The 27,051-nt window shown below is 40.9% G+C and overlaps 1 protein-coding gene across 1 annotated transcript in view; it reads left to right on the forward strand.

Moving 5' to 3' along the window:
• The window catches only part of TBX20 (T-box transcription factor 20), a 238,669-nt gene extending 218,577 nt beyond the window's left edge, over positions 1-20,092 (forward strand). The window contains exons 8-9 of the mRNA XM_069084565.1: positions 17,398-17,510; positions 19,752-20,092. Coding sequence (XP_068940666.1) covers positions 17,398-17,510; positions 19,752-20,092 — 454 coding nt within the window. The remainder of the gene's footprint in view (positions 1-17,397; positions 17,511-19,751) is intronic.
• The last annotated feature ends 6,959 nt before the right edge of the window (positions 20,093-27,051 follow it).

A 27,051-nucleotide genomic window follows, 5' to 3' on the forward strand; every position in this document is an offset into this window, starting at 1 on the left:
AATTCCAGCTAGCGAACGGAACATTGGCTAGGGAATCAGGAAGACCCATGTGTGAGGCTGGGTATGTGACTTAGCCTCTGTCTGCCTCGGTTCCCTCAACTACAAGTGGGGATAGTAATGGCACCTCCCTCACAGGGCTGCTGGGAGGATCAAGTGAGGTAATGTTTGTAAAAGTATTTAGCACATAGTAGGTGCTTGACAAATATGTAGTCCCTTTCTTTCCCCTGTGCATTGTGCTATGTTCTCTCTCATCTTTCTGTGAATGAGTTAAAATTGTTATGCTGGGGAGAATTTTACAAAATGCATTAGACATACTAAAGGACACTCTGTATTTGTCTTTTCAACTATCTGCTTAAAATTAAATTTAGGTTCATAAGAAAAATCATCTGATGTGAGAGTTAGATGGAAATGCACGAGTCATCTTGTCTTACCTTCTCATGTTCAGTGACCCAAAGGCTTCAAAAAACTATTGAATCTGTATATATATATATATATATATATATATATATATATATATATACATATATACATATATATTGTTTTTGGGGGGGGGAAGATAGGGCAATTGGGGTTAAGTGACTTGCCCAAGGTCACACGGCTAGTTTTGTGTTAAGTGTCTGAGGCATGATTTGAACCCAAGTCCTCCTGACTCCAGGGTCGGCATTCACTGCGCCACCTAGCCGCCCCAAGACTATTGAATCTGGGGAGAGAAAGCCTGGGCTTGCTGGGGTATTGGCTCTGCCAACTGCTGGGTAACTTGGGGAAAATGGCAGCACCTGTTAGAGCCTCAGTTCTTCCCTCCGAAAAACAAGGGGTTGTGCTGGATGATCTTGAATGTTTCTTTCAGCTTCAACAGTCCAAACCGAACAAAAAATAGTCTCTAATTCAATGTGCCTATCACTCCATGCTGAATCCAAATAAACTCCACTGGAGCTTTTGCATAGTAATTCAATTCAATCCAAAAAAGAATTTATTTATTACCTACTGTGTGCCACACTGTGCTGTGTCTTTATTCCTTAAACACCGACTCTAAGGGACAAAGCTTTGCTGGAGGTGGGGTGACACATCAGAAAGAACATTGGATTTAAATCCCACCTCTGCTTCTTAAGATGCATTGACCATGTGGGCCTCAGTTTCCTCCTCTGTAAAATGCTGGGATTAGATGAGATGATAGCTAAGGTTTCTTTCAGCTTCAGATTTATAATCCTATGTTACCTAGTTGATCTGTCCTCAAATAATAATAATGTTGGCTCAAAATGATATACTACTTTGAGGTTTCAGAAAGCGCTTTCCTGATAACCACTCTGTGAGGGAGGCAGTATTTTTTATTCCCATTTTACAGATGAGGAAATGGAAGCACGATACATTTAATTGAATTGCCAGGGAAACAGTTAATCAGCATCAGAGTCACAAACTAAACCCAAGTCTCCTATCTCCAGGTCTAGCCCTTTCTCTTACTCCATCCTGTGTCTGAAGACTGAAGTTGTCACCACCTGAAATCTTCCAATGAGGGAACTTTATGCCTCCCAAGGAAACCCACTCCTTCTTTAGGCAGCTCGAATTTCTAGGAAGCTTTTTCTTCCTGTATAGGCCAAGTCTGCCTTTAGGCCACTTGTGCCCACTGCTCCTACTTCTGTCCTCTTGGACCAAGCAGGACAAGGCTAATTCACACAGCGTGCCCTCAGATCCTCTGATGTCCCATTTAAGTCTTCTCCCCTCTAGGCAAAACCTTCTTATTTCTTTAACGATTATCCCACAGCTTGGTTTTCAGTGCTTTCTTTGCCTTAGCTGTCCTCTGTGCAGATCCTGGCTTGTCAACATCCTTCATGATGTCATAAGTCATGACAGCTGCAAGTGAACGCAGAACTCCAGATGTGGTGAGGGCAAAATAATCCCTGGGCATGTCTCTCTTAACATAACCACTTCTGTTGTGTTAATTACACAGCATCTCATATCGTGGTAACCCAGCAGTCTGGTGAAAGGTGATTCTGACACTTCCTAAGGGCTTAGGTTCCATTACTCTGGATCTGTACTGAAATTGTAAGCCTCATCCTCCTTTATTATCTTACTCAAGGGGAAAGTTGTTCTATCTTTATTCACCCCCTTCCTTGTGTTCTGCATCTCTTGATGTAACCTGTGATTAACTCGTTGGCTGCTGTCACATTGCTGACCCATATTGAGTTCCTGGTCTACTCAAACCTATTTTTATTCCTTTTTTTTCATAGGCTCTGGTGCTCAGACAAATCTCTCTCATCCAACATTGGTAGAGTTGATTTTCTTAACCCAAGTGTAGAAACTTTACACATATACCTATTTCATCTCTTTCAATTTGGCCCATTGTTTTGGTCTGTCCTGAATTTGATATTTAATATATTGACTCTCCCAAACAGCTTCCCATCATCAACTTTAGACTGCAAGCATATTCTCTATGTTTTATGTCTATGGCTTCATTCAAGTCATTAATAAAACATTAAATACCTTGGACCAAGGAAAATCCCTGAGGTACTTCACTAGAAACCTTCCTCCAAGTTGACTTTGAGCCCTCTTTGGGTCAACACATTCAGCTAGTTTCAAATTCCTCTGACTCCACTACCATCCAGCTCACATCTCTCCATTTTGTTCACAAAGACACCATGGAAGACCTTCAAGTCTAGGCATGAGTCTAGCCACTACATCAAAAAAGAAAATGAAGTTAGTCTTCCATGTTCTATTCATTATAATGAGACCATGTTGACTGTTAGTAACGTGGCTTCTATTTCTCAATGTTTAGCAACCATCTTTTAAATAATGTGTTCTAGAATTTTTCCAAGAATAGAAATCAAGATCATTGTTCTATAGTTTACACAGTCTGTTCTCTGATACTTCAAAAATATTGAACATTAACTCTTCTCCATTTGTGAGGTAACTCGCCTATTCTCCAGTATGTTTTTATGATGACCAATGGAGTTAGAGCAATCAATCAAACCGCCATTTCCTTCATTTCTTATGATAGATTAGTACAAATCTGGTAACTAGAACTCCCTGAGGACAAATAGATGCTATTTTAAAAATTATTTTATGATAAACTTAGCATGAAAATATGCTACATACGTATAAGTAATGCAATGCAAACATACAAATATACAATGAAGAACAAAATATAGAATGAATGTGCTATATATATATGAACATGCTAGCTTCTGTTAACCAGTTTTTAAAGTGTATATTACACTTGACAAGGTAGTGATAAAGTTCCCCTATTCTTTGTTTCTCTTTTCATTTTCTTCTGTGTATTTATAAATATTTTATTGATTCTCCTTTTCTTTCAAATCTCTGCCCTTTTGTCTCCCTCAGTGTTCCTTCTTGTAAGAAAAACATGTAGTCAAGCAAAACCATGAGTGAAAATGTCTGTCTCATTTTGCTCCTCCTGTTCCTTTGCCACAGAGAGGGAGGAATGTTTCATCATCAGCTTTTTAAAGTCATGACTGATCCTTCTCTGGATCAGAATTTGAAATCTTTAAGCACGGTTTCCCTTTACTTTTCCATGGTCAGCATGTAAAATATTGTCTTGACTTTACTAATTTCCCTCTCCATCAGTTCTTATGAATCTTCTCGAGTTTCTATGACTCCTTTGTATTCATTTCATCTTACAGTATGGCGGTATTCCAATGCATTCAATGTACCATAATTTAATCATTCATTCCCTAATCTAATGGGATTGCTTCATTTCTCATTTCAATCCTATAAACCTTTATTAATCATCTACTAGTGGTACAATAGGCAGAGCATTAGACTTGGAGTTAGGAAGATCTGAGTTCAAACCCCGCCTCAGACATGCATTAGCTGTGTGACCCTGGGCAAATCACTTAACTTCAGTTTCCTCATGTATAAAACGGAAATAATGGTGCCTGTCTCCCAGGTGAGGCTCAAATGAGATTTCATAGAAAACACTTTATACACCTCACTATCATCATTATTGTAGGCACTAGAAATACAAAGGCAGCTAAGTGGTGTAGACAGGGATAGAGAGAGTCAGAAAGACCTGAGTTCAAATCTGGTCTCAGACTTACTAACTTTGTGGCTCTGGGCAAGTCATTTAACCCAATTTGCCTCAGTTTCCACATCTATAAAATGAGTTAAATAAGTAGTAAACCACTCCAGCATCTCTGCCAAGAAAATCCCAAATGGGGTCAGAAATAGTCAGACATGACTTAAAACAACTCAACAACAAAGAGGAATAAAAAGACGAAAATGAGAAGAGTAGCTCCCTTCTAGTAACCGACATTTTATAGGGGGCGGGGGGACACAACAAGAGGCAACTCAAAATGTGGACAAAGTAAATCTAAAGTCATTCCTGGAGGAGAAGTACTAGTGATCAGGGGTATCAGGAGGGTCCTTCAGCTACGGCTTCAAGGGAGCTGGAGATTACACAAAGTCTTGTTATTGTCGAGATAACTGGTATTGCTCCAGAGAAGGACTGGATGCCTTTGGTTAGGGCTGGTCTAGCTAAGTTTAGAGAGACCCAGCATCAGAGTGGTCACATGACAAATATTTTGGCCAACAGCAACTTTCTTTTAAGTTATAGAAGGGTTGCAATCTACATTTGCAGAGGGAGAACCCCATTAACAAAGTGCCAGATGCTTGAAGAAAGATTCATATAGTGTCTATAACTTTTAATTTTGCAAAATCTTGCCTCTGTTTCATGTCCAGAAAATGAAGTTTGGGGGTTAAGAAGCTCATCATATTTACTTAAATTGCTAACTATAATGGAAAGCACAGAAATGAGCATGCCTACTTGAAAAGACAAAGTAAGACTGGTCAGAATTAAATGTGAAGTGAGAAGTATATCATCCTTGGCATCCAGTGTTCACCACTGCTTAGCTCCGTGACTTTGGCTAAATGACCCAAACTCTCTGAACCTTTGTTTGTGTTGCTGGAAAATGGGAATAACAACATGTAGGCTATTAACTATCTCATAGAGTTGTCAGGAGCCAAGCAGATAACATATATGAAAGCACTTTACAGTCATAAAGCATCATCCAAATGTAAGCTCTTAGGAGACAATGAATTTCCTCAGAATAAAGTCAAGTCTGAAAGCTTTTTTAAATGATTAAGTTGAAGTTATTTTTCCTTTTGAAAAAAGGAATCATGCAATATCTTGTCAGGTCTTAACAAATAAAAATTAATGACTTTTAAAAACACACGCAAATATATTTTATCAGCAGCCTTCATTTGTTTTGTTTTGGGGGGAAAGAGTCAGACCACAGCAGATATTGATTTGTTATTTTCCAGTAATTCCTAATATTATCTGCATAAATCTTTTGATTTATGCTGTGACAAGGAGTCATCTATAAAGAACCCCCTTAGTCATTATGGTCTATATTGAGAATGAGGTATAGCATTGGATGTGGTTTTTTTTTTTCCCTTTCCATTAGATGTTTCCTATCAACTTGACCCTTCTCCCCCAGACAGAGTCATGGGCCAGCTCTCACTCAAGAAAGTGAATGGTCATATGAGTGGAGACTTTTATCTACTTGGTTTTCCAGAGAGTGAGTAGATTGTGAAATGGTGTAGGAAGAACTCTGATGAATTATTGAACCAAAACTTTGTTTTGAGTTTGGTTATGCTCAGGAAAACATAGCCGTGATCTTAAATATACTTGGCTAAAAATTCAACCAAATTTTGTAGTTATCCAAAGTTGTCATTGATTATTTGAGAGCACCGGCTCCGTGCATGGCGCTGTCCTAGGCACTGTGGGCAATATAAAACAAGTCACTTTAACCACTTTTGGCTTCAGTTTCTTCATCTGTAATATGAGGGTTGCTACCAAGGTCTCTTCCAAATCCCAATCAGCGATCACCATGATTGAACATCAGCTGACTTGTATAAACATTGAGAGGCATTGTGTTATCACTTTACAAATATTATCTCATTGGATTCTTAGGTCAATGTGCTCGGAATGAAGAGAACCTGGGTTTGAATCCCACCATACTTAACAGCTGTGTGACTCAGAGCAAGTGATAAAAAGTCTCTGAGCCTCAGTTTCCTCATCTGTAAAAATAAAGGGGTTGGATTCAATAACCTCTGGAATTTCTCCAGCTTTCGCTCTGTTACCCTATGATTATTAGTATTATAAATGTCATATTACTTTTGGTGTGACTAAGAAAACAAGCAAAATAAGAAAACCCCTATGTGGGACTTATAAGATTTTAGAAAATCTCTTTACTGATTTTTGAGAGACAGAGAAAGGACGGCAGAACTAGCTTCTATTTTGGATTTAAAAAAATAATCTCAAATCAGGGCAAATAGTGCCAATGACATTGCGAAACCCTAACTGGTTCTCTGCCTTTGGGAGGGACCTATCTGACCTATTATAGAGATATTTTGGAATGCCTACTTTCAAAGAGGTTAAAATGATTTTCCCAGTCACACACCACTAGAACTCAGGTCTTCTTGACTCCTGGATCAATGCTCTGTCCACAGCTGTCCCTAGTGGAAAGAACACATCCAGTCAGGGCTCAAGGTTATAGCATTGGAGAGGAGGCAAACTAAGCTCCTCGGGGTATCCCTAGAACCCTGAGGGGGAGCTTTAACAGCCTAACTCTGGGAGAGTGAAGCAGGGGAAATCCACTCCATCTTTTTCCCCCCAAATCATTCAGCTTACTTTCTGACCTTCATCAGCTTGTGTAGTTAAAGCTGGAAGAGAACCAGAATCCAGAACTCCCATTTTACAGATAAGGAAACTGAAGCCAGGAGGGGTGACTTGGTCTTTAGGGCTGTTTTAGAGATGATTCCTACCTGATTTCTATTGCCCTTGTTTTATCAAGCTCTGCAGTAGCCCTTTGAAGACTTCAGTGGCTGTGGGGATGAGCTCCATCACCTTACTTTGGAGATGAGAAGGGGATGATTTTTCAGAGTAATGTGCTCTGGAGTGCCACGTTGCCTTGCCAACAGGGTCACTGGTTGAGCCACAGATGTGTGTGTCTTCAGAAAAAATTCTTTGTGCTTCTCATTTTGCTCCCGACAGGGCTGGGGGAGGCCATAAACAACGTGGTCTGCCTTTTCTTCATACAGTCTTCAAGTAGATGGTCCTGATATGCCCGCTGTTTTCAATCACTTAAAAGGCAATCATTTGATTATGGCATCCTCTATGTAGGGACCACTATTGCTTTCAGTCCACATCCAGCTAGGATGACGCAAGTAAATCACTTTGATTAGATACTATATTTTTCCAGGAGACTTGCATAAGTAATGATGCCAGTGTTCTACCCAGAACAAAATGGATATAATGGCTTTTTTGTAGGAAAGGGAAATGTTTTCTCTGGCAGTGATTGATGGCACTATTTTCAAAATGATTTTCCTTGGGATTTGTCTGTGTGCTGTTCCAGCTACCCCATTGAGTCCTTAGATGGACCCAGCCCAAGGCATTCGAGTCCCTTAAACAAGATTTCAAAATCACAGCTTCCTAAATTTAGGGAACTTATAAATATAATTTTCCTCTTTTTGTTTTTTGTTTTTGCTTTTTGAAGGGCAATTGGGATTAAGTGACTTGCCCAAGGTCACATGGCTAGTTTTTGTGTTAAGTGTCTGAGGCCAGATTTGAACTCAGGTCCTCTTGACTCCAGGGCTGGTGATCTATTCACTGCGACACCTAGCCGCCTCTAATTTTCCTCTTAAAAGTGTAATTTGTTTAATTTCAGAGTTCGCAACAAAGTAGAGGGATGGAGTGCAAAGTCCACTAGAAATTAGCATCAGAAGGTCAGTGTTTGGCTCAGTTTCTGGCACTTCATAGGTACTTATATTGACTGAGTGATTGAGAAGGTGTGGGCTGGAATCCTAGGTCTGCCATATATAAAGTACACCCCACCATGTGGTCTCTGTTGTTATCATTATTATTTTTAAAATTGTTACTACCCATGCAATTATGCACCAAATTCCTTACTGATGACTCATCATGGTTAGGAGGTGAACTTCGGTTTTTTAAAAAAAGCTAGATTTGTATGATGCTGAGTAAGTCGCCATGGCTCTCTGGGCCTTCATCTACAAAGGATGAGCCCCCTCATTTTATGGAAACCGCTTAGTCAGAGAATTTAAGGGACTTGCCCAAACTCACTCAGCTAGTAAATGGCAGAGTGAGATCTGGACACCCAGGAGTCTGACAGAGTCAGTATTTTTTTTTGTACTGCTCCATATTTGGACTCTGGTCAGCTACAGTGAAAAGAGACCTGAATCCAAAGCCAGAAAACTGGGGTTCAATTCCAGATTGACCACTTACTTGTATGACTGTGGTGAAGTGATTTCATCTCCTGGGGCCTTGGTTTCCTCATCTATAAAATAAGAGGATTGCATGGCCTCATCTAGCTCTCAATCTAAGCTCCCCGGATCCAAAACAAATGCTCCTCCTACCTCATCACACCCATTAGACCAATCGACAATTTGAGTGTAGGTTAGTAGGCACCTGACATCGCTGGCTTTGTTGGCTTATTTGGCTTTCTTCCCCAGAGGCCAATGGGAAGAACCGAATTTGTGGTAGATACAGGAATAAAACTTCCTAACAATTGGATGATCTTTTGATGGTCTTCAGGCAGAGGCTGGATGTCCCCTTGTCTATGCATATTGTAGAGGGGATCTGTTTTCAGGAGCAGTAGTAGATATTAGTGAGGTCCTTTCCACACTGAGATTCTGTAATAAGCCAGATGCTTCCGAATCCCCAAGGCCTTCTTCATTCTCTCAGGTCCCCCAACAGGAATATCCCCTGATTAGATTCAGGTGGTTCCATGGCCTGGCATCAGAATGGCATTGGCTGGGAGAGATTTTCAGAGTCCTTGCTTTAATGAGACAATCAGCTGATTTGTGTGGAACTAGACATGCATTTGGGCCCATCTAAAGAAAGTGGCACATTCACTAGAGTTTAATTTGCTGTTTCACAGTCAAGTACTAATCTTTGTTTACACCAATCTCTCATTAAAGTCCTCACTTCCTTCTAGTGAATGATAAGATGTGGGCTTTAAGAAGTTTTCTCTAGCTTCACCTTTACCTATCTATTTTGTAGGCTCACACAACTCAACAAGGGATATTTACTTATTCTAATAAGCTTATCTTTTACAATAGCTGCTTTTAGTGTACACACACCCTGAGAAAAAGAAACTCATAATCATTCTAAAGCCTTGATAACTGATATCTATTTTATTTTCCCAGAGCTATGATAAAACTTAGTTTGCACTCAGTGTAAAAATAGGGTTTGACAAAAAAGGTGGCAACTAGATGGCTCAGTGAATGCAAAGTTGGGTCTGGAATCAGGAAAAACCTGAGTTCAAATCAAGCCTTGTACATGTCCTAACTGTGTGACCCTGGGCAAGTCACTTAACCTCTGTTTGTCTTAATCCACTAGAAGAGGAAATAGCAAACCACTCTGGTATTTTTGCCAAGAAAACCTCAAAATGGAGTCATGAAGAGTTGGATATGACTGAAACAATGGAACAACAATGGTGGTTAGGGGGCACGGTGGATAGAGCCCTGGGTCTGGTGTCAGGGAGACTTGTGTTCAAATTCAGCCTTAGACACTACCTGGCTATGACCCCGCACCAATCATTGAACCTGTTTGCCCCAGTTCCTTCATCTATAAAGTGGGAATCTTAATAACACCTACATCCCAGGGCTGTTGTGAAGATCAAATGCGACAATGTTTGTCAAGTTCAATACTAATTATTGCTGTTATTACAAGTTGAGTTGAGCTATTCATTAAAGCGGATCTTCTGAAGGGCTAACCAGCTCATTGATCTGTCTGGTGCTATATACACTTCAATCATACAAGATTTATTGGAAAATTTTTCTATTTGTGCTTGGTAGTTCCAAGTCTCCCAAACTGCCTTAATTTATTTGTATTTATTCTCTTTACAGTTATTCTGTCTTGTGACTGTCTCCCCTGCTGGGGAGCAATGCAAGTTCCATATGAGTTGGGACTGTTTCTTTCTTTACATTTTTATCCCAGGGCCTAGTGCAGTGCCTGGCACATATAGGAGGTGTTTAGAAATGCTGGTGGACCAAGACTTCAGTATTTTTGTTAACTGATCATGGCATTAGTTCTGGGTACATATGAGGTTGGCTATGAACAAAGGAATATGTAGGAAAATTATCCAATAGCATTGGAAGGAAGCTTACTGAGAATTATCCATCTGGGTCTACTTAAATGCTAATTATGATGCCCACAAGACATCAATTCTTCCCCTCACATACCCTACAGCAATGGGAAGTATTTTTGAATGATTGCTATGTATCTGCCCTATGTTAGGTGCTGTGAGGGTGACCCAGAAGTATAAAATATTCCCTGCCCTCAAGCTACTTACATTCTTTTTGCAACGAATCAAGACATCATCTGCAAACAGAAGGGATTAGGATAGGTTCTGGTAATGTAACTGAGAAATCCAGTGGGGGTGGTGCAAGGAAGAGGAGTGGCTCTTCCTTCCTTTTCCTTCTTTGTATCCAGTGCCTCTGTTCCAGAGGGGCTGCCAGTGGGAGAAGGGGATTTTTCAGTCTATTGTGATGACCCAAATCCAAGGACCAAATGCAGTATAGAAAGAATGACCTTTAATATTTCCAAACCATTGGAATGAATAGTGTCTAAGTAGGCAAATTTTAATTTGCCCAAAATGTCATTGTCCTTAAAGCAGAAACTGTGGTCTTTTTTTAATAAGTGGTCTAGAAGACTGGTGCAAACCTATTCAAATGCCAGAAGTATTAGGCCATGCTTTCCAGTTAATGATAGATAAAAAACTGGATGAGAGTCTCTTTGGGCCACTTTTGTTTGAACTAATCTTGGAAATGTGGACAACAGCAATGATACATGAGAAAGTACCTAATGAGTAAATACTGTCAAAGAAGTTAAAATATCTCTTCTTGTACATGACATGATTGTAGATCTAGAAAACCCGAAATGGTCAACGACAACAAAATTAATTGACGTCATAAACAACTTTAGCAAATTCATGTCAAATCCCATAAAGCAGTCTGCATTTTTGTAACACCACCAACATAAATCAAGGGAAATTGTCTTGAGAGAAATTCCCCTTACAAGAACATTAAAATATGCCAAATATTTGGGTATTAAATTGAAATCCTACATTTAGACCTGGGAGAGACTTTATAGGTCGACCTGTCCAACAACTTCATTTTTCAGCTGGTGGTACACTGACTAGAGCGCTGGGACTGGGGTTAGGAAGACCTGAGTTCAAATTTAACCTCAGAAACGTACTAGATGTATGACCTTGGGTGAGTCACTTAACTTCTGTTTGCCTCAGTTTCCTCAACAGGAAAAGGGGGATGATAATAGCACCTACCTCACAGGTTGATGCGACGATCCAATGTGAGCATATTTGAAAAAAGCACAGTAGACCCTACATAATTGCTTACTCCTTTACACCCATTCCCCTTTCACAGATGAGAGAATTAAGGCCCAGAGAAATAAGATAATTGGCTAAAGGTCCCACAAGTGTCAGAGAGGAGCATTTGAACCCAGGTTCTCTACCTCCAAATCTAGGGTTTTTCCTCACTGAACTATTCTACTGCATGCTACACAAGAGACACATATAAAGACAATTTCAAAATCACTTTGATGGAACTCAAGGAAAAACCAGACAAATAAATGGGGGAGATCTCTCCTGCGCACAGATATGTCTAGCAAATATAGTGAAAATGCCAATACTTCCCAACCTAATTTACAAATTTAATGCAATAGCAATCAAAATGCCAATAGGCTTTTTCTTCTAATTAGATAAAGTCATGACAGAATTTACATGGAAAAGTAAATGTGTAAGAATATTAAGAACAATGAAAAAGGAAATGGTTTGAGGAGCTCCTGCCCTTCCAGGTTTTAAAGGCTGCTATAAAGAAGTGTAAAATCTGTCTCGTACTATAAAAAAAATAGGGAAATAGATACATCAAAATGGGAGAGAGCACCTAGAAAGAGAACCCAATGGCTAGCAATATTGTTTGATAAGCTCATTTCTAAAAACATTAGGGAACAGAATAAATGTTCAACAAAAATTGTTGGAAAAAAATTGTACTGTGTGCCATACTGCATTTGGCCTATTGGATTTGGGCAGCTTACAATAGATAGAGTAGCAGCTTGGCAAAAAAAAAAAGTAAGGATTTCTACTCATACACCACAATACTTCTGACTGGATCAGTGATCTAAATATAAAATAAGAACTTTTTTTTTTTTTAAAGCAATCGGGGTTAAGTAACTTGCTTAAGGTTACACGGCCAGGTGTTTTTGGGTGGGTGCTAAGTGTCTGAGCCTGGGATTCGATCTCCAGGTCAGTCCGACACTGGAGCCGGTGCTCTTACTCAATGTGCTACCTGGCCACCCCAAAATAAGAACTTTTAAAAAGCTGGAAGGAAAAGGAATAATAGATTTGTCTTAACTATGGAGATAAGAAACATTTTTATTAATTACCAAAAGGAAGAAATCACTTATGACAAAATAGATTGGCTTGATTATACAATGACAAAGTGATCTTGAACAACAAAAAGCAATATCTCCAAGACAAAAAGAAAAGAAACCAACAGGGAAGAGAATTGCGATAAATATTTTGGCTAAAGGACAGATGTCCAGAATGTATAAGGAACTTATTGTAATGGGAATGCAAATTTGGAAGATCTTCCCTGCTCCTAGGCTAAAGTGCACCTGAAGCCTGGGGTGGGAGGCTTGTTTTTCAGTAGATACTTTTTGATTGGCCAGTGGGTCAATAAGGTTGTTACATTCTCTGAGCCAGGAGAAGGCTATATAAGCCCTGATGTGAGGCTTTGTTTTGGGGGCTCACTTTGAGAAGTGTTCTGTGATTTGATATGGATTCTGGGAAGCCGTTGTCCTGAGCCCCCCGGCTTTGAAAAAACCCAGATGTTGACTGGGTATGGATGTAATGGTTGGACAGTTTGAAATCTGTCTACTAGATCTGGTTCTGTCTTGATAATTCTGTCTGTGTACTTTGAAGTTCAGGGTGCTGACCTTTTCCCCTGAACAAGGTAAACGATATATGTCTGACTGATTAAAGTAAGCTTGTTAACCCATTTTGAGTTGCTTTCCTTTATCAAAGCAGATCCAAGAACCTGTAGTGGAAGCAACCCTGAGGACGCTTGGGGTGCTTGCCGCTACACTTATATATATATACATATATATATATACACACACACACATACATATATATGCATGTATATATGTGTATATATATATATATCAATTACAAAGTGATTTTGTGCAACAAAAAGAAATATCTCAGACAAAAAGAAAAGAAACCAATTGGGAAGAGAATTGCAATAAATATTTTGACCAAAGGACAAATGTTCAGAATCTATAAGGAACCGCTTGTACATACACATACACACATATGTACATATATGTAATATCTTCCAATGGAGAAGAATAAAAAGAAATAGACCAGACAATCTTTGAAGGGTAGGGACCATACGTGTTCTTACAGGAGCTCCCAGGTGAGGAAGCTTCTACCAATGCTGGTCAGCACCTTCATAGTCTTAGAGAGTTACCCAGAGTATTGAGAGTTTAAGTGAATTGTGCAGCCAGAACATGCCAGAGACCTTGTGGTTTCAAGGTCAACTCTCTACCCACTACACAACATTGCCTTTCATAAAATCATATAAAGATCCTCAAATTCTCTGGTAATTATAGGAATGAAAATCAAGACAACCTTAAGATTTTATTCTGTATAGACAAAATTGTCTGCAAACTTCAAACAAAAAAAAAATGACAAAATTCAATTTAGTGGTGATGGGGCTGCAGAGAAACTGGAACCTGAGAATATGGCTGATGAGAGTGTACAAAAGATTTTTTAAAATGTTATTCTTTATTATGAACTTAACAAACAATAAATGTGAGCATTACAACATATGAAGAACAAAAAAGGAGGATTATTTCTGAAGCTGTGAATTTCCATTCTAAGCTGTTTTGAATACAGATATTAAATTGGAAATGGTAGGATCCACATTGACCTGCTTGGCTTTGCCCCTTCTCTTCATCTGAGCTTCCTTCTCTCTTTTCTGTAGGGTCTTAGTTCTTTGGTCCTGCTCCTCCTATCTTAAACATATGGCATGAGCCTTGAGTCTGTGCACCTTCCTTATTCGGGGCTGTACTAATCTCTGTGTCATTCTGGTTTTAGCACAGGTGCTATGGAAGTGAGCAAAGGGGTATGTAGTAACATTCGGTAGGAATTACAAAATTTATTATGGTCTTTGAGACCCAGATCATTGGGAAATTAGAAGGCAGAGTGGAATTGTTAGAGATTTTGTTTGGTTCTGCTTTGATTGAAATGCATGGTATGATGTGGTTTGGATTTCATGTGGTGTGTCCCTCCCCTTATATTGTCTACTTCCATAATTATTTTTATGTGTTTGTTTTGGGTTATTAGGCTTTTAATTTGACTTTGAAAAGTTAGAGAATGTGTGTGTTATTGTATTAGACTCCTATTTTTGTCTGAAATGTCCCATTTGGCTGCCCTTTGGTGGGTCATTTGGCTCTTTGTGAGTGTTCTCTCCTTGGCCAGTTAGTGTCAGGGTAGATGGGTAAAAAACAGCAATTCATCAACACATAAGCACAAGCTAGTCTGTTAGCTTGTGGGAAGGATGGAGTCAGGAAAGCCCTGGTTTTAAATCATGCCCCTAGAACTCACAGAATTATAGCTGGACCTGACCCTCTGGTCCAACTCCCTCTTTTTACAGATGAGGAAACTGAAGTTTTGAGGAGTTAAATGACAGGTCATCCATGTAGTTAGAGAAGGTATTTGAAGCCAGGTCCTCTGATTCTGCCTGACGTGGGACAGGTCTTCCTCTCTGAGCCTCAGTTTCCTCATCTATAAACTGGAGATAATGATATCTTCAAAGGATTGTCGTGAAACTCCTTTAAGAGAGTTTATGTAAAGTGCTGTAGAAGCATTGGTTCATATTCTTATTGGCTTGAATCTTCTTGCACAGGAATTATTTGACTGCATTCAGCCCCATTTTCTCATAACATCTCTGTGTCAGAAAACAAGTAAGAATGGATGAATGAGCAAATCTTGTAAGTGCTTACTACATGCCAGGAAAATATAAGCACAGTCCCTGCCCTTAAAGACGGTACTTTCCAATACATGTAGGTGAGGCATGAAGAGGTGTGGCAGCCAGGGAAGGGTATTTTGGTCTGCAGAGACTGACCCAAACTGACTGAGTAGAGCTAGAAGAACAGAAGCATGGGGAGGGGGAGGGTGTGCTGGAATCAGCTCTCACCAGTTCTTGAGGGTCAATTGTTAAATATTCAGTGGGGGCACTAACATCTCAGAAATCAGCAGCACTATAAATCAAGGCTTGATCATTTAGAGCTAAAGAAGTAATGGAGAAAAGGTGAAAAGTGTGTTATGGGGCAATCTGCCCCGCCCCCTAGAACTGGTTGCTAAACCTTCACCAGCAGACAGCTGTGTGGGCAGCACCTTGAACTTCTCACAGAGTTCTCTCTTGTCCTCCTCCCCCAGCAAGGGCTTTGTGGCGACAGCTACATAGGTGGTACCACTGTCATCTTGTGGCGGTACCACGAGTCATCTTGCTGGGATCTTTAGAGCAGCCTGCTGTTGGCAAGAAGCCTCACAGAGTGTGGAAAGAACAGGCTTGTAATTGGTGTTGAGAGACAGCAGGGTGAGGGCACGGGACCAACTGAGTCCGGTTCGAGATGGGCCGTGTCCCTGTGAGGGTTCAGTCCTGGCTCTCCCATTTCGCGTCATCCTTGTGATGAAGGGGGACAGTCACAGGTGCCTGTGGCCCTCTAATATCTAGGCTTGTGTTACTCTAGGGCCCTGACAACAAGGACCAACCTTAGAGGAGGAATCAATGATGAAAGCTGTGGTCATATCCAGCCTAGAGTTGCTGACCTACATTGCATACATACACTCACCTCTCCTCCTAATTTCCAGCCCTATTGAAGGGCACCCCAAGGTGGGTGTTAAGTGACAGAGTTCTTCAAATTAGCTTCGCACTTGGGTTCATGGGCTGTAGTGTGATTTTAATATCCAAAAGTCTAGGCACCATTTTCGATCATATCTAACTTTTCTGCCCAAATTCTTTAAAAGTTACATTCCATTGGCCTTTCCACATCTTCTGTGACATTCTTGGACCAGGTGTTCTCTGATACTTTTTTTTTAGCAAGGCACTCATGCATAAGTGACTTGCCCAGGGTCATATAGCCAATAAATATCAAGTGTCTGAATTTGAACTCATGCCCTCCTGACTCCAGGGCCAATGCTCTATCCACTGTACCACCTAGCTGCCTATCACATATAAAGCATTTGGGGGAGGGGGCAGTGCGACACAGGGGAAATAGTATTGACTCTGAAGGCATGACCACATCTGATGTTCACCTCTGGGACTTTCAGCAAGCCATCTGCTTTCTCTCCCTGGGACCTGAGCTCTTGGAGGGGAAGGGACACCATGTGGTCACAGGCAGACTTTAGGCCTCAGTTTCCAGTCCTGTTCCGTCTGGGAAAATATTTTAAAAAATCTATTCATTCATGTGCAAGCTTGTCTATTAGTCACCAAGTCATTTTAAGGATGCTAGTGATCTCCCCTGAGCAGCGATGCACTGTCCTGAGAATGCGCTCAGTCTAGAACTGGGCAGATAGGCACAAATCCCACCTCTGACACAGACCAGCTATGTGGCCTAGGGCTTATGTATTTACCCACTAGGAGTGTCCCATCTGTCAAATGCGGGCCATGATAGCACCTTTGTTGTAAAGGTGAACTCAGGAACTCAGGATCAAATGAAATAATCACCATAAAAAAAACTTTGCAAGCTATTCACAACGGTTACTACTACTACTACTACTACTACTACTACTACTACTACTACTACTATATTGGAGCCAGCTAGGTAGCACAGCAGATAAAGCCTTGAGCCTAGAGTCAGGAAAACCTGAGTTCAAATCCAGCCTCAGGCACTTATTAGCTGTGTGACCTTGGGCAAGTCACTTAAACTCTGTTTGCCTCAGTGTCCTCCTTTGTAAAATGGGGATAATAATACCTCCCACTGTTGTGAGGCTCAAGTAATATAATCTCAAAGTGTTTGACACATAATAGACATGATGCAAATGCTAATTATTGTTATTACTATTATATTAAAAGAAGCAGCTAGGTGTCTCAGTGGATAGGGTGCTGGGGCTGGGGGCAGGAAGATTTGAGTTCAAATTTGGCCTCAGACACTTACTAGCTGTGTGACCCTGGCTGGCCAAGTCACTTTGCCTCTGTTTGCCTTCATCTACTGGAGAAGGAAATGGCCAACCTCTCTGGTATCTTTGCCAAGAAATCTCCATGGACAATATGGTCTACAGGGTCATAGAGAGTTGGATGTGACTGGACAACATAATTATTGTTATTATTCTAATACAGGGAAAGTGTTGAGAGTCTGATTCAGAAGCATTCCTATGCCCGCTCACCCATCCGGACCTACGGGGGAGAAGAGGATGTTCTGGGAGATGAAAGCCAGACAGCACAAAATAGAGGTAAGAGATAATGGAGGCCAGATGGGCGCATGGTGATGGGCTCGTTCCCAGCGTGGGAAAGGAGACATTTGTAATTGGTGGGTAGGTTTACTTCAGACCGCTGTGATGGGAAAAACCGATCTTTAATGTGGTGTGTTGACATTTCCATTTTTGCTTTATAAAAAAGAACTGTAGCTGATGAGTGGAGCAGAAACTAACAAGGGTGGTCATTATTATCCTCTGGACCCAAAGCACTAGAGTGTATATATACTACACTAGCAGGTGCCGGAGGCTTATTTCAGGGACTGCCCCAGCTGTACAGCTCCTGGTGCTGATAGCCAAATACAGAATGGCATTGCCATTGGACACCAGTGATAAACCTTCAATCAGAAGGACAGAGGTGGAATAGGATGTTGGACATTCAATCAGGGAAGCTGTGTTCAAATCCTGCCTCATACATTGCCTGGGGGACCATGAACAAACCTCTTTGAGCATCAGTTTCCTCATCTGCAAAACAATAATACTGATCACTGCACTAAGCATCTTAGAAACGACAAACCACTTCAGTGTCTTGGCCAAGAAAACCCTAAATGGGGTCTTGAAGAATTGGACAGAAGAAATCTTTCCTACCATATCCCTCAGGAAAAATTCTGCAGCCTCTTGATCGTTTCCAGTAATAAGTAACTCATGACTGACTCATGAATGACTCTGATGGTTAGGAAATTCTTCCTCATATAAAACCAAAGCGCCTTCCTATAATTTTGTCCATTGTTTTTAGCTCTTCCCCCTTCTGAAGTTATCCAAAAAACAGAAATGCTTCTTCCACATGACAGCCCTGCAGCAGTACATATTTGAAGTCAGATGGGCCTCTTTTGTGCGAAAGAAAACTGAGTCTCAGAGAGAGGGAAATGACTTACCGAGGGTCACAGAGCTAGTAACTGTGATGGTTAGGATCTGAACTGAGGTCTCCCTGGCTGGGGGCCTAGTTCCCTATCCACTTTAGCACTGGAGCCATTGTATCCCCCCCTCTCCCTAAGCACCCCTTTTTTTGTTTTGGATGATTTCATCAATATAGAGAACGCCCTCCACTAAAACATATGAAGGGTTCACTTGTGATTGATTGTCTCAGGGAGCTGCCTGGACCTGCCCAAGGTCACATGGCCAGTCTGTGTCAGAGTTTTCTCTTCTTTTTTCCCCAAACTAAATATCCCCCTGCCATAGAATGTGAGCTCTAGACTCTTCACCCTCCTGGTCACCCCATTGGGGTACATTCTGACTTGCCAACATCTTCATGTTGTGACCACAGTGCTCCAGTTGGGGTCTGGACAGTGCAGGCTATGCTGAGACTATCATCTCCTGTGTCCAGGACATAGATCTATTTACGTAGTTTCCAGATGACAAGTGCGACACATTTGAACTCAACTAGAACTTTAAGCCAATTAATTTTGCAGGGGCCTTTACAAGGCCAAGGATGTTCAAGAGAGACTCATTGAGCTACTGCTTACTACGTGAATGACTCTGGGCAAGGCAATTCAATTGTCTGAACCTCCATTCACTCATCTTTGAATAAGGAGGTTAGATGAGATGGATTGTCTCTGAGGTTCCTCCCAACATTACAATCTCTAATCCCACATACTATTGACTCAGAGGGGTCCATTCATATGACTTCAGAGAATCTCTGTGACCCTGGTTATTGGGCTACTTGGTTGAAGGTGAAGTTTCTGGTCATTAGTGCCAGGCTGGTCACATTAAATTCTTGGCTTTCCTCATGGTGCTTCTATGAAGATGAAGGCCAATCAATGTCCACTGCTTAGAGTCCCACCATGACTCAGTTGTTCTCTGGAAGTGCAATGGTTGTCCACATGGGATACATTTGTTCCTAATCAGTAAAATGACTTTATACATGTGCATACCCTGCCCTCTCCATGGTAGAACATAAGCTCCTTAAGCCCTGGGACTGTTTTGTTTTTGTCTTTGGATCACCAATCCCTGGCCTAAAGGAGGCTCACAATAAATATTTGTTGCATTGGTTACATTTTTTCAGATCGAAAATATGTGCCCCTTTCCCCAGGAACGTTAACAGTCTGTAGTCGTGTCCAAATATCCCCCTGTAATACTCACTAGCCATTTTTGGCCAAAGACTTCATTATTTGTGAGTTCCTTAAAATATACTTAAGAGTAACATTGTTTAAGGTCATTGTGATAGGCTCTCCAGTCCTTGATTTACATATTGAAATGAATTGCTTTGTTTTCTGTTCACAGGATCAGCTTTTACTGCATCTGACAATTTGTCACTCAGCTCCTGGGTATCTTCTTCATCCAGTTTCCCTGGATTCCAGCACCCCCAGTCTCTGACTGCCCTGGGAACCAGCACTGCTTCCATCGCCACGTCCATTCCTCACCCCATCCAGGGATCTCTGCCCCCATACAGCCGCCTGGGGATGCCTCTTGCCCCATCTGCCATCGCTACCTCCATGCCAGGGAGTGGGCCCACGTTCCCTTCCTTCCACATGCCCAGATACCACCACTACTTTCAACAGGGGCCTTATGCTGCCATCCAAGGACTGCGCCATTCCTCTACAGTGATGACGCCCTTTGTATGACTGACCCAAGCAGAGGGCAACCTGGATGTAGAATAGGAAAACTTGGTATGAAGATAGAGGGTGGGGATGTGGTGTTAGTTGGGAGTCTCTCCATGAGGCATGGAACCATTCAAGAGGAGAGATGAACCCATAATCACATCGACTGCTGACACAATGCACTCACTATGGGCCAGCAGGCATCTGTAGAAGGGCTAACTTTTGACTTAGTAGAATGCCCATCTGGAACATTCAGAGAAAGTTTAGTGCATCACACATTAGCAGTGTATAAGGTGCTCTGTGGATGTAGTCACGGACAAATCCAACGTGGATAGGATTTCTTTCTGTTTTTTCACAGGTTCAAAGAATTTCACAAGAGGCAATACCATAGGCTATAGTCATCTAACACCATCTCTCCCTGTAAATAACAGGAGTCAATACTGAAATATTTGTAATGTGGTAGCTCGAGCATGTTTAGTTTACCTTAGCATTAGTTTGCTGAGAAAGCAGCCCCCTGAAGAAGGGGGTCTTTTTTGTTCATGACTAAGCTGTACTTACTTCCCAGCATCCTTCTGTAACACAGATAGGCCAGAACCATCCAAACCTAAATCCCATCCATCTTGACTTGCTCTTCCCTGCCCATCTCATCTTCTCCCCACCCTACTCCTAGCCACTTCCTTCCCTTCTCTCTCAACCTCTTGTATTTTGTGTGTGTAGGAAAATGCTTCTCTAAATCTTTTTCACGTAAGAGACTACAGATGTTACACTGAACAGAACGCTTATTTTCAGGAGTGGTATTGTTTAAAAAAGGACAAGAAATCCTGCATACAGATTCATCCGTGAGCACTTTAAAACACACCATCTTGGGCAGTATTGAAGGATTCGTTTCATTTGTCATTTTAGACTTTGAACCTGATCTGGAAGGATACCCTGCCACCAAAGCCCAAGTCTGAAGGTCAGACTGGGCAAAATTCTCATCTGAAGGTCAGCTCCTATATTAGGCAGATGTTACCCAATACCAAGGTCTGCTAGCACCTATTAATGATTGACATGCACCTTTGGGTGAGATATCTGAGTGCCAAATTTAGCCATTCATACCTGGAACTCATTGTAGGATTCTAAATATGTTGATGAAAGCTTAATTTGATTGTGTGATGCTCGAAGTTCATTTTGGTCTTTCTTCCCCTCCCCTTCATCCTCCCCTACCTTGAAGAATTGAGAACACAACAAATGGATCATTTGTTGTTTAAGGCATTCTCATCTGAAAGAGTGATATCCAAATAATCAAGCAAGTAACTGGCAAACCAAGGAATTCAGTATCTATCCTTGTTACCTGTACCTTTGCATAAGCTACAATAGGGGCCTGACCTGTGATTTCATTGGTATAGGGAATTCCCTTACCTGGCAGTAAAGAAATCTATACCTTAAATGACTTGCCCTGGGTCATCCTTGCCCAGCAAATATGTATCCCAGGTGACACTTGGTCTTTTTGAATCCAAGTCTGTCTCTTCACCCACAACTTGACATTATTTCTCATCCATTCTTGTGGTGTTTATACAACAGTATTGTAGTAGGCTAACCAATCTAATATTCCTGAGTAACTTGTAGCTGAACATCCATGCCTTGGTGGATATCTTGGGCTCCAGGTATAGGATAAAACACGCTGATTAATGTATGCATTTATGGCAACAAACACGCATCTTCTATTGTTGCTGTCGTTGCTTTGGGGGGTGGATGTGATATGCTGTCTCATTCTGCTGCATTCTTGCATGCAAAGGAATTGCATAATCAATGTGACATAAATGTCACCGTCAATGTGGTAGCTGATAATAGAAGCATATTTCTTGGGTGGTTCAATACATTCATTGCCTCGGTGCCCACAGTTTCATCAACGTAGTGCTCTCTAAATTTGAATGCCTACCCAGCCTCTAAGAGTAGGTGATAAGCTCCTAGATTTAGTGTCAAAGGAACTTGAGAGGTTATCTAGCCCAGCTCCCCATTCTACAGATGAGATCTGGAGAACTGCAGCGATGTGTCCAACGTGCCATAACTGGAGTGAGTCTGAGGCAGGATTATCCAGACTTAAAGACCAGCTCTGCATCCCTGGTGCTTTGATGTGTAATCCGCCTGCATGATAATAAGGCCATGGTGGAATTTTGCGCATGGATTTCTCCGATGTGTTCCAAAGATAGCTGCTGAGAAATATCTATTGTCCAAACAAACCATTTGAGAAGCCTCTGCCCTCCTTAAGTCCCTGGATAATTTTAATTACTTTCAAACAAGACATGCTTTACATTTTGAAAGCATTTTTGGTTAGCACATAAAGTAAAGTTCCATCAAGTACAGGTGAATGAGTTAATATCTCATAGTTCTGTCTACTGCTAATATCTCTTAATGTTGCTTGAAGTAGAAATGGCCCCATGTAAGATTCCACTTTCATGAATCTTCTCCTAGGTTGTTAGGCTCCTGAGCTGAGTGTGCAGAATGCCCACACCTCAACTTTCTGTCCAGAGAGACTGGCAGGATTGTCTTAGTCCTATTTTGGTGCTTCCCAGATCAGCCCGCCACTGATAGGTTTGTATGTTTTTGTTAAATGCCCCATTTCACAGAAATTGTTCCTAACATCATGTCTTCAATTTTTGATAATGAAATCATTAGTTTAGGTCAAAAGCCAAAATAGATCAGAAACTAGTATATTAAAGCCTGTTCTTTGGTAAACATGAGGTTTTAAATCTGTCTTTTAAAAAGCTTTTCAGTACTACTTAAGCTGGGGGAAGAGAAACATGAGATTGGGAGCCCAGCCTGTCAGTAGCCAACCTCTCCTGGAAAACAGGCTGTCAGGTAGGAACCCTTCCCCTTTAGGAGTTCCAAAGGGCTTCTTCAACAAGCTGGAAATCTATAATCTGAAATTTCCATGCGCTGTAGGCCTGAAAACTATTGTCAGAACTACTCACTACTTTGAAATAATAAGAGGTATGACAGTGTGAACCTGTAAAAAAAGAAAAAAAGTCTAAATTCTAGATATTTGTTATTTTTGAAATGCAATTCTTTTAAAAATACAGAACTTTGCACTTAGTGGGCCCTTAATATATACTTGTTAAATTGCTGGATGGAAATAGACATGCTAACACCAATGAGTAGCTAATTTGTGTCCAATAATACTCATTTATTTAGCCCTCTTCTCACAAAGACCCTGAAGTAGTGCAAATATCACCATATTCCCTTCTCAGAAGGGGGAGGTGTGGTTTAGATAGAGCAGGTGACTAATGCTTTGTCCAAGGTCATGCAGCTAAGAGTAAAAACAGCTCACATGTGTTTAGTTTATAGAGGTTTATAGAGCATTTTTATGTACACAGCCCTGTGAGAGAAGTACTAGAGAGAGAGATTACTATTACCATTGTACTGATGAGTAAACCAAGGCTCAGACTTGTTGCCCAAGGTCATGCTAGATGTGAGACTCAAACTTAGTCTTCTAACCTCAAGTTCTAAACTCACTCTACCGCTCCCCACCCCCTACAGGGATACCTAATAGATTTGTTAGATATACTCATGACTAGGTAAAAATCATGTATAATCAACACATTTTTTATTGACCTGATGGTTCTAAAAATATTTGCCTATAATATGTTCTTTCAAATAGTTTCAAAGGCTCCCTTTATCATATTGTTTAGCCTATTAGTTTGCTTGGCAAACATCCCCCCTCCCCCACTGTAGTCAGTCCGATGGCAAACTTCAGACAAATTCTAAATTAGAGAGATACAAACGAATAATCTTTATATCTTTATTGCTGAGACCTCCAAGGTCATTTTAGTTATTGTTTAAAGGCAAGAGAGAGGGAGAGGGGAAGATAAAAGAGACACAGACAGAGGAGGGGAGAGAGAGAGAGAGAGAGAGAGAGAGAGAGAGAGAGAGAGAGAGAGAGAGAGAGAGAGAGAGAGAGAGATTTACTTAGTTCAATGAGTGAGTTCAGGTTGACAGCTCCCAGACATTGTTATTTGGAAATTTTCCAGCTCCCACCCTGACATGGCCAGTTTATTGAACCCTGAACAGGGGGATGAGAGAGAAGACAGGTTTGGATATCTGGGTGGCCTGCCAGCCTCCCTAGTAGGAGGTCATTGGATAGGAAGTTTGGGAAAAAATATTCATTGTGGTATTGTGACTATGTAAAGGGTTGTACCATAGGTGTTGCAAGGTCTCCTGGGGCAGTCTCAGTAGCTTCCTTCTCAACACTGCCTACATGTGGTCTAGATGTTATAGAGATCAGAGTTCCTTCTTGGAGGTCAAATATAGCCACTGCATTTTAGCCATTTGGAGAAATGTTCTGGGCATCAGGCTATTTAACACACAGGCTCAGCCCATGGAATCATTTCAGGTATCACCATTATAGTTGTTCAAGTAGAATTACCTGAAGAAAATCAACCACAAATAGATATTTTCCTCCTTTTCTTTTGAAAAACAAGGATTTTATGTGTATTTGAGTAGGTACAAAAAGCAAAGCCCAAGAAAACTGAAGGAAAAAAAATCCTTTAGCAATATGGCGGACATAGAAAGTTTTAGGGAGTTGTCAGAGCAAGTTGTTCCTGCTATCCTACATTACTTAGAAAATAGGTCTATGTCTTCAGCATGCTCAAAGCTTAAAACTTCCTATATATTTACTTGATGGGCAGGTAAATCATGATGGTCTGTGTCTTTCTGCTCCACTGCTCCCTTCCCTGCCATCCAATACCCCTTCCTTTGAAAGATGTTGCTGTTTTCCAAAAAGATGGTTGCCAAGTCAACACACATTTTTTTTGTGATGTAACTTTGAATTCTATCTAGTATCTGGACAAGAAATACACTTGGCTGTATTTCACCTCTGGCACACTTGAATAATAAAGTAGCTTTCTTCTGACTCTCAGAAATCTAAAGGAAGATTTATTTTCACAGAAAGGTAAAAACTGGATGCTGCCCATTCAAGAGAATGTATACCCCCCTTCTGCTGTTTGCTGTGTTCATTCGTCATTTAATTAATTGTGTGAGAACTGTCACCATGTAATGAAGTGTGTGTATGGGGGAGTAGGGCATGGGAAATGTTTTATGAAAAAAATAAATTATAAGCATAACACTATGACATAACATTTAAGGAGTTTCTTTTTAAGTGCAATATATTTATTTCTGCTAGAAATGTAATATCAATAGTATGTAATATTTGAAGCATTAAATGTTATTTGTAAACAGTTTAAAATTATATTTCACCCAAAATTGTACAGATGTGCAAATGTGTGGATATTAATTTCTTTCATTAAAACATGGTGTGTTTTTGATATATACTTCTAATTTATCCTAACATTTATCTATGTTTAACTACATAGAGTCATAGAATCCCAGAATTTCTGAGCTAAACCTTCAATGGCTATCTAATATACTTGAAGATATTTTGCTTTATAACCTGCTGGACAGTTGGTAGTGGGACCTTTGTTTGCTTGAGAACTTCCAGTGAGGGAGAGCCCATCTGCTCTGGGGACAGCCCATTGGGCTTTGGAAGAGCTCTAATTGTTAGGTAGATTTTATGGACATCAAATCTAGCCTAACTTCTTTGTAACTTCCACCCATCACTCTGATGACAAACAGAGTAAGTGGTTATACTTGGCAGATTTTTAAATATTAAAAGAAAACTATCATGTTTCCTCTGCCTCCTCCCTGTTCCCTAGCCTCTTCTTCCACAAGCTTTTAAATATCCCCAATTCCTTCAGCAGGTCTTCATATGGTAGGCCTTTTATCACCCTGGTGACCCTTCTCCAGATGCTCTCCAGCTTTTCAATGTTCCTTTTCCAACATGGCGCCCTGAACTGAGCAAAATACTTATTTCTAGAAGTTAGTCTTCTTGTCATCAAGGCCAACTCTCCGTTAGACTTCTGGGTTACTGTATCACATTATTGGTGCCCACTAACCTTGAGATATACTAAGGTTTTATCCAGTCTCTCAGATATTTTTGCAAACTGCTAAACATTCGATGATTCCTCTCAAACCTTGTAACTGTGTGGGTGATTTTTTTAAACTTTAGCCTGGGATTAGACATTTATAAGACTTCAAGGAAGTCATTTATTCTTTCTGCACCTCAGCAAGTCAGTCATTCAACAAACATTTATTAGGCACTTACTATATTCCAGGCACTGTGCCAGGGGCTGGGGAAACCCTGTCCTCAAGGCTCTGTCATCCTAAGTTGGGGACAAGAACAGCACAGAAAAGGGAGCTGAAAGGTTGGAGGGAGTGGAGAACAGGAGGTGTGTGGCTATGGCAGCAAAGTCTGGGGATTTAGGAGCAGAGCCAGGAGAGGAAGGAAAGTTGATTGGCCTGAGGGACCTTTCCTCAAAATGGAGGTTATCTAGGTAGCTCACCAATAGGAGTGCCTCAGTTTCCTCATCTGCTCAATGAGATGGTGGGGTTAGCTGACCTCCGATGTCCTTTCCTGAACTAAAATGCTATGTGTGATTCAATGATTCTAGCCAAGCAATTTTCAAGAGCTCAATTCCCTTCTCTGTATTTCAGTCGCCTCATCTCTAAACTGAAGAGGGTGGATTAAGTGACATCTAAACTCTCCATTGTTCCGTAATTCTGTGACTGGCTTAAACAAAAGTCATGGGGCACCAAATCACACTTGAAGAATATTGCTCTGACTGTGTATTCAGCAGAATCTTTGCTTTCTCCACATGGCCAAGGACAATGCTATAGTTAGACAATGCACATGGTCTGAGCTGGGACTGAACTGTTTTATTTCTTGGCAAATTCAGTTGAAGGGAAGGGAAGTTCAAAGGACAGTCTCTTCCTATGTCCCATCATCCATGACAGCCTCACCAACATGGCTGAGGACTTCTGTACTATAACTCTTCAACATTAAGGAGGAGATTGAGAAAGGGATGGCAGGAGAGAGGCAATGAAGGAACGTAAGTCTAGGAGAAGGCAGAGAGACTTGGGGATTCAATGAAGTTGGCATGAGGATGGCA

This window comes from Petaurus breviceps, unplaced genomic scaffold, assembly GCF_028583685.1.
Source record: "Petaurus breviceps papuanus isolate PSGF00001 unplaced genomic scaffold, PetGlider_PUasm1.0 174, whole genome shotgun sequence".
NCBI classification, from domain to species: domain Eukaryota; kingdom Metazoa; phylum Chordata; class Mammalia; order Diprotodontia; family Petauridae; genus Petaurus; species Petaurus breviceps.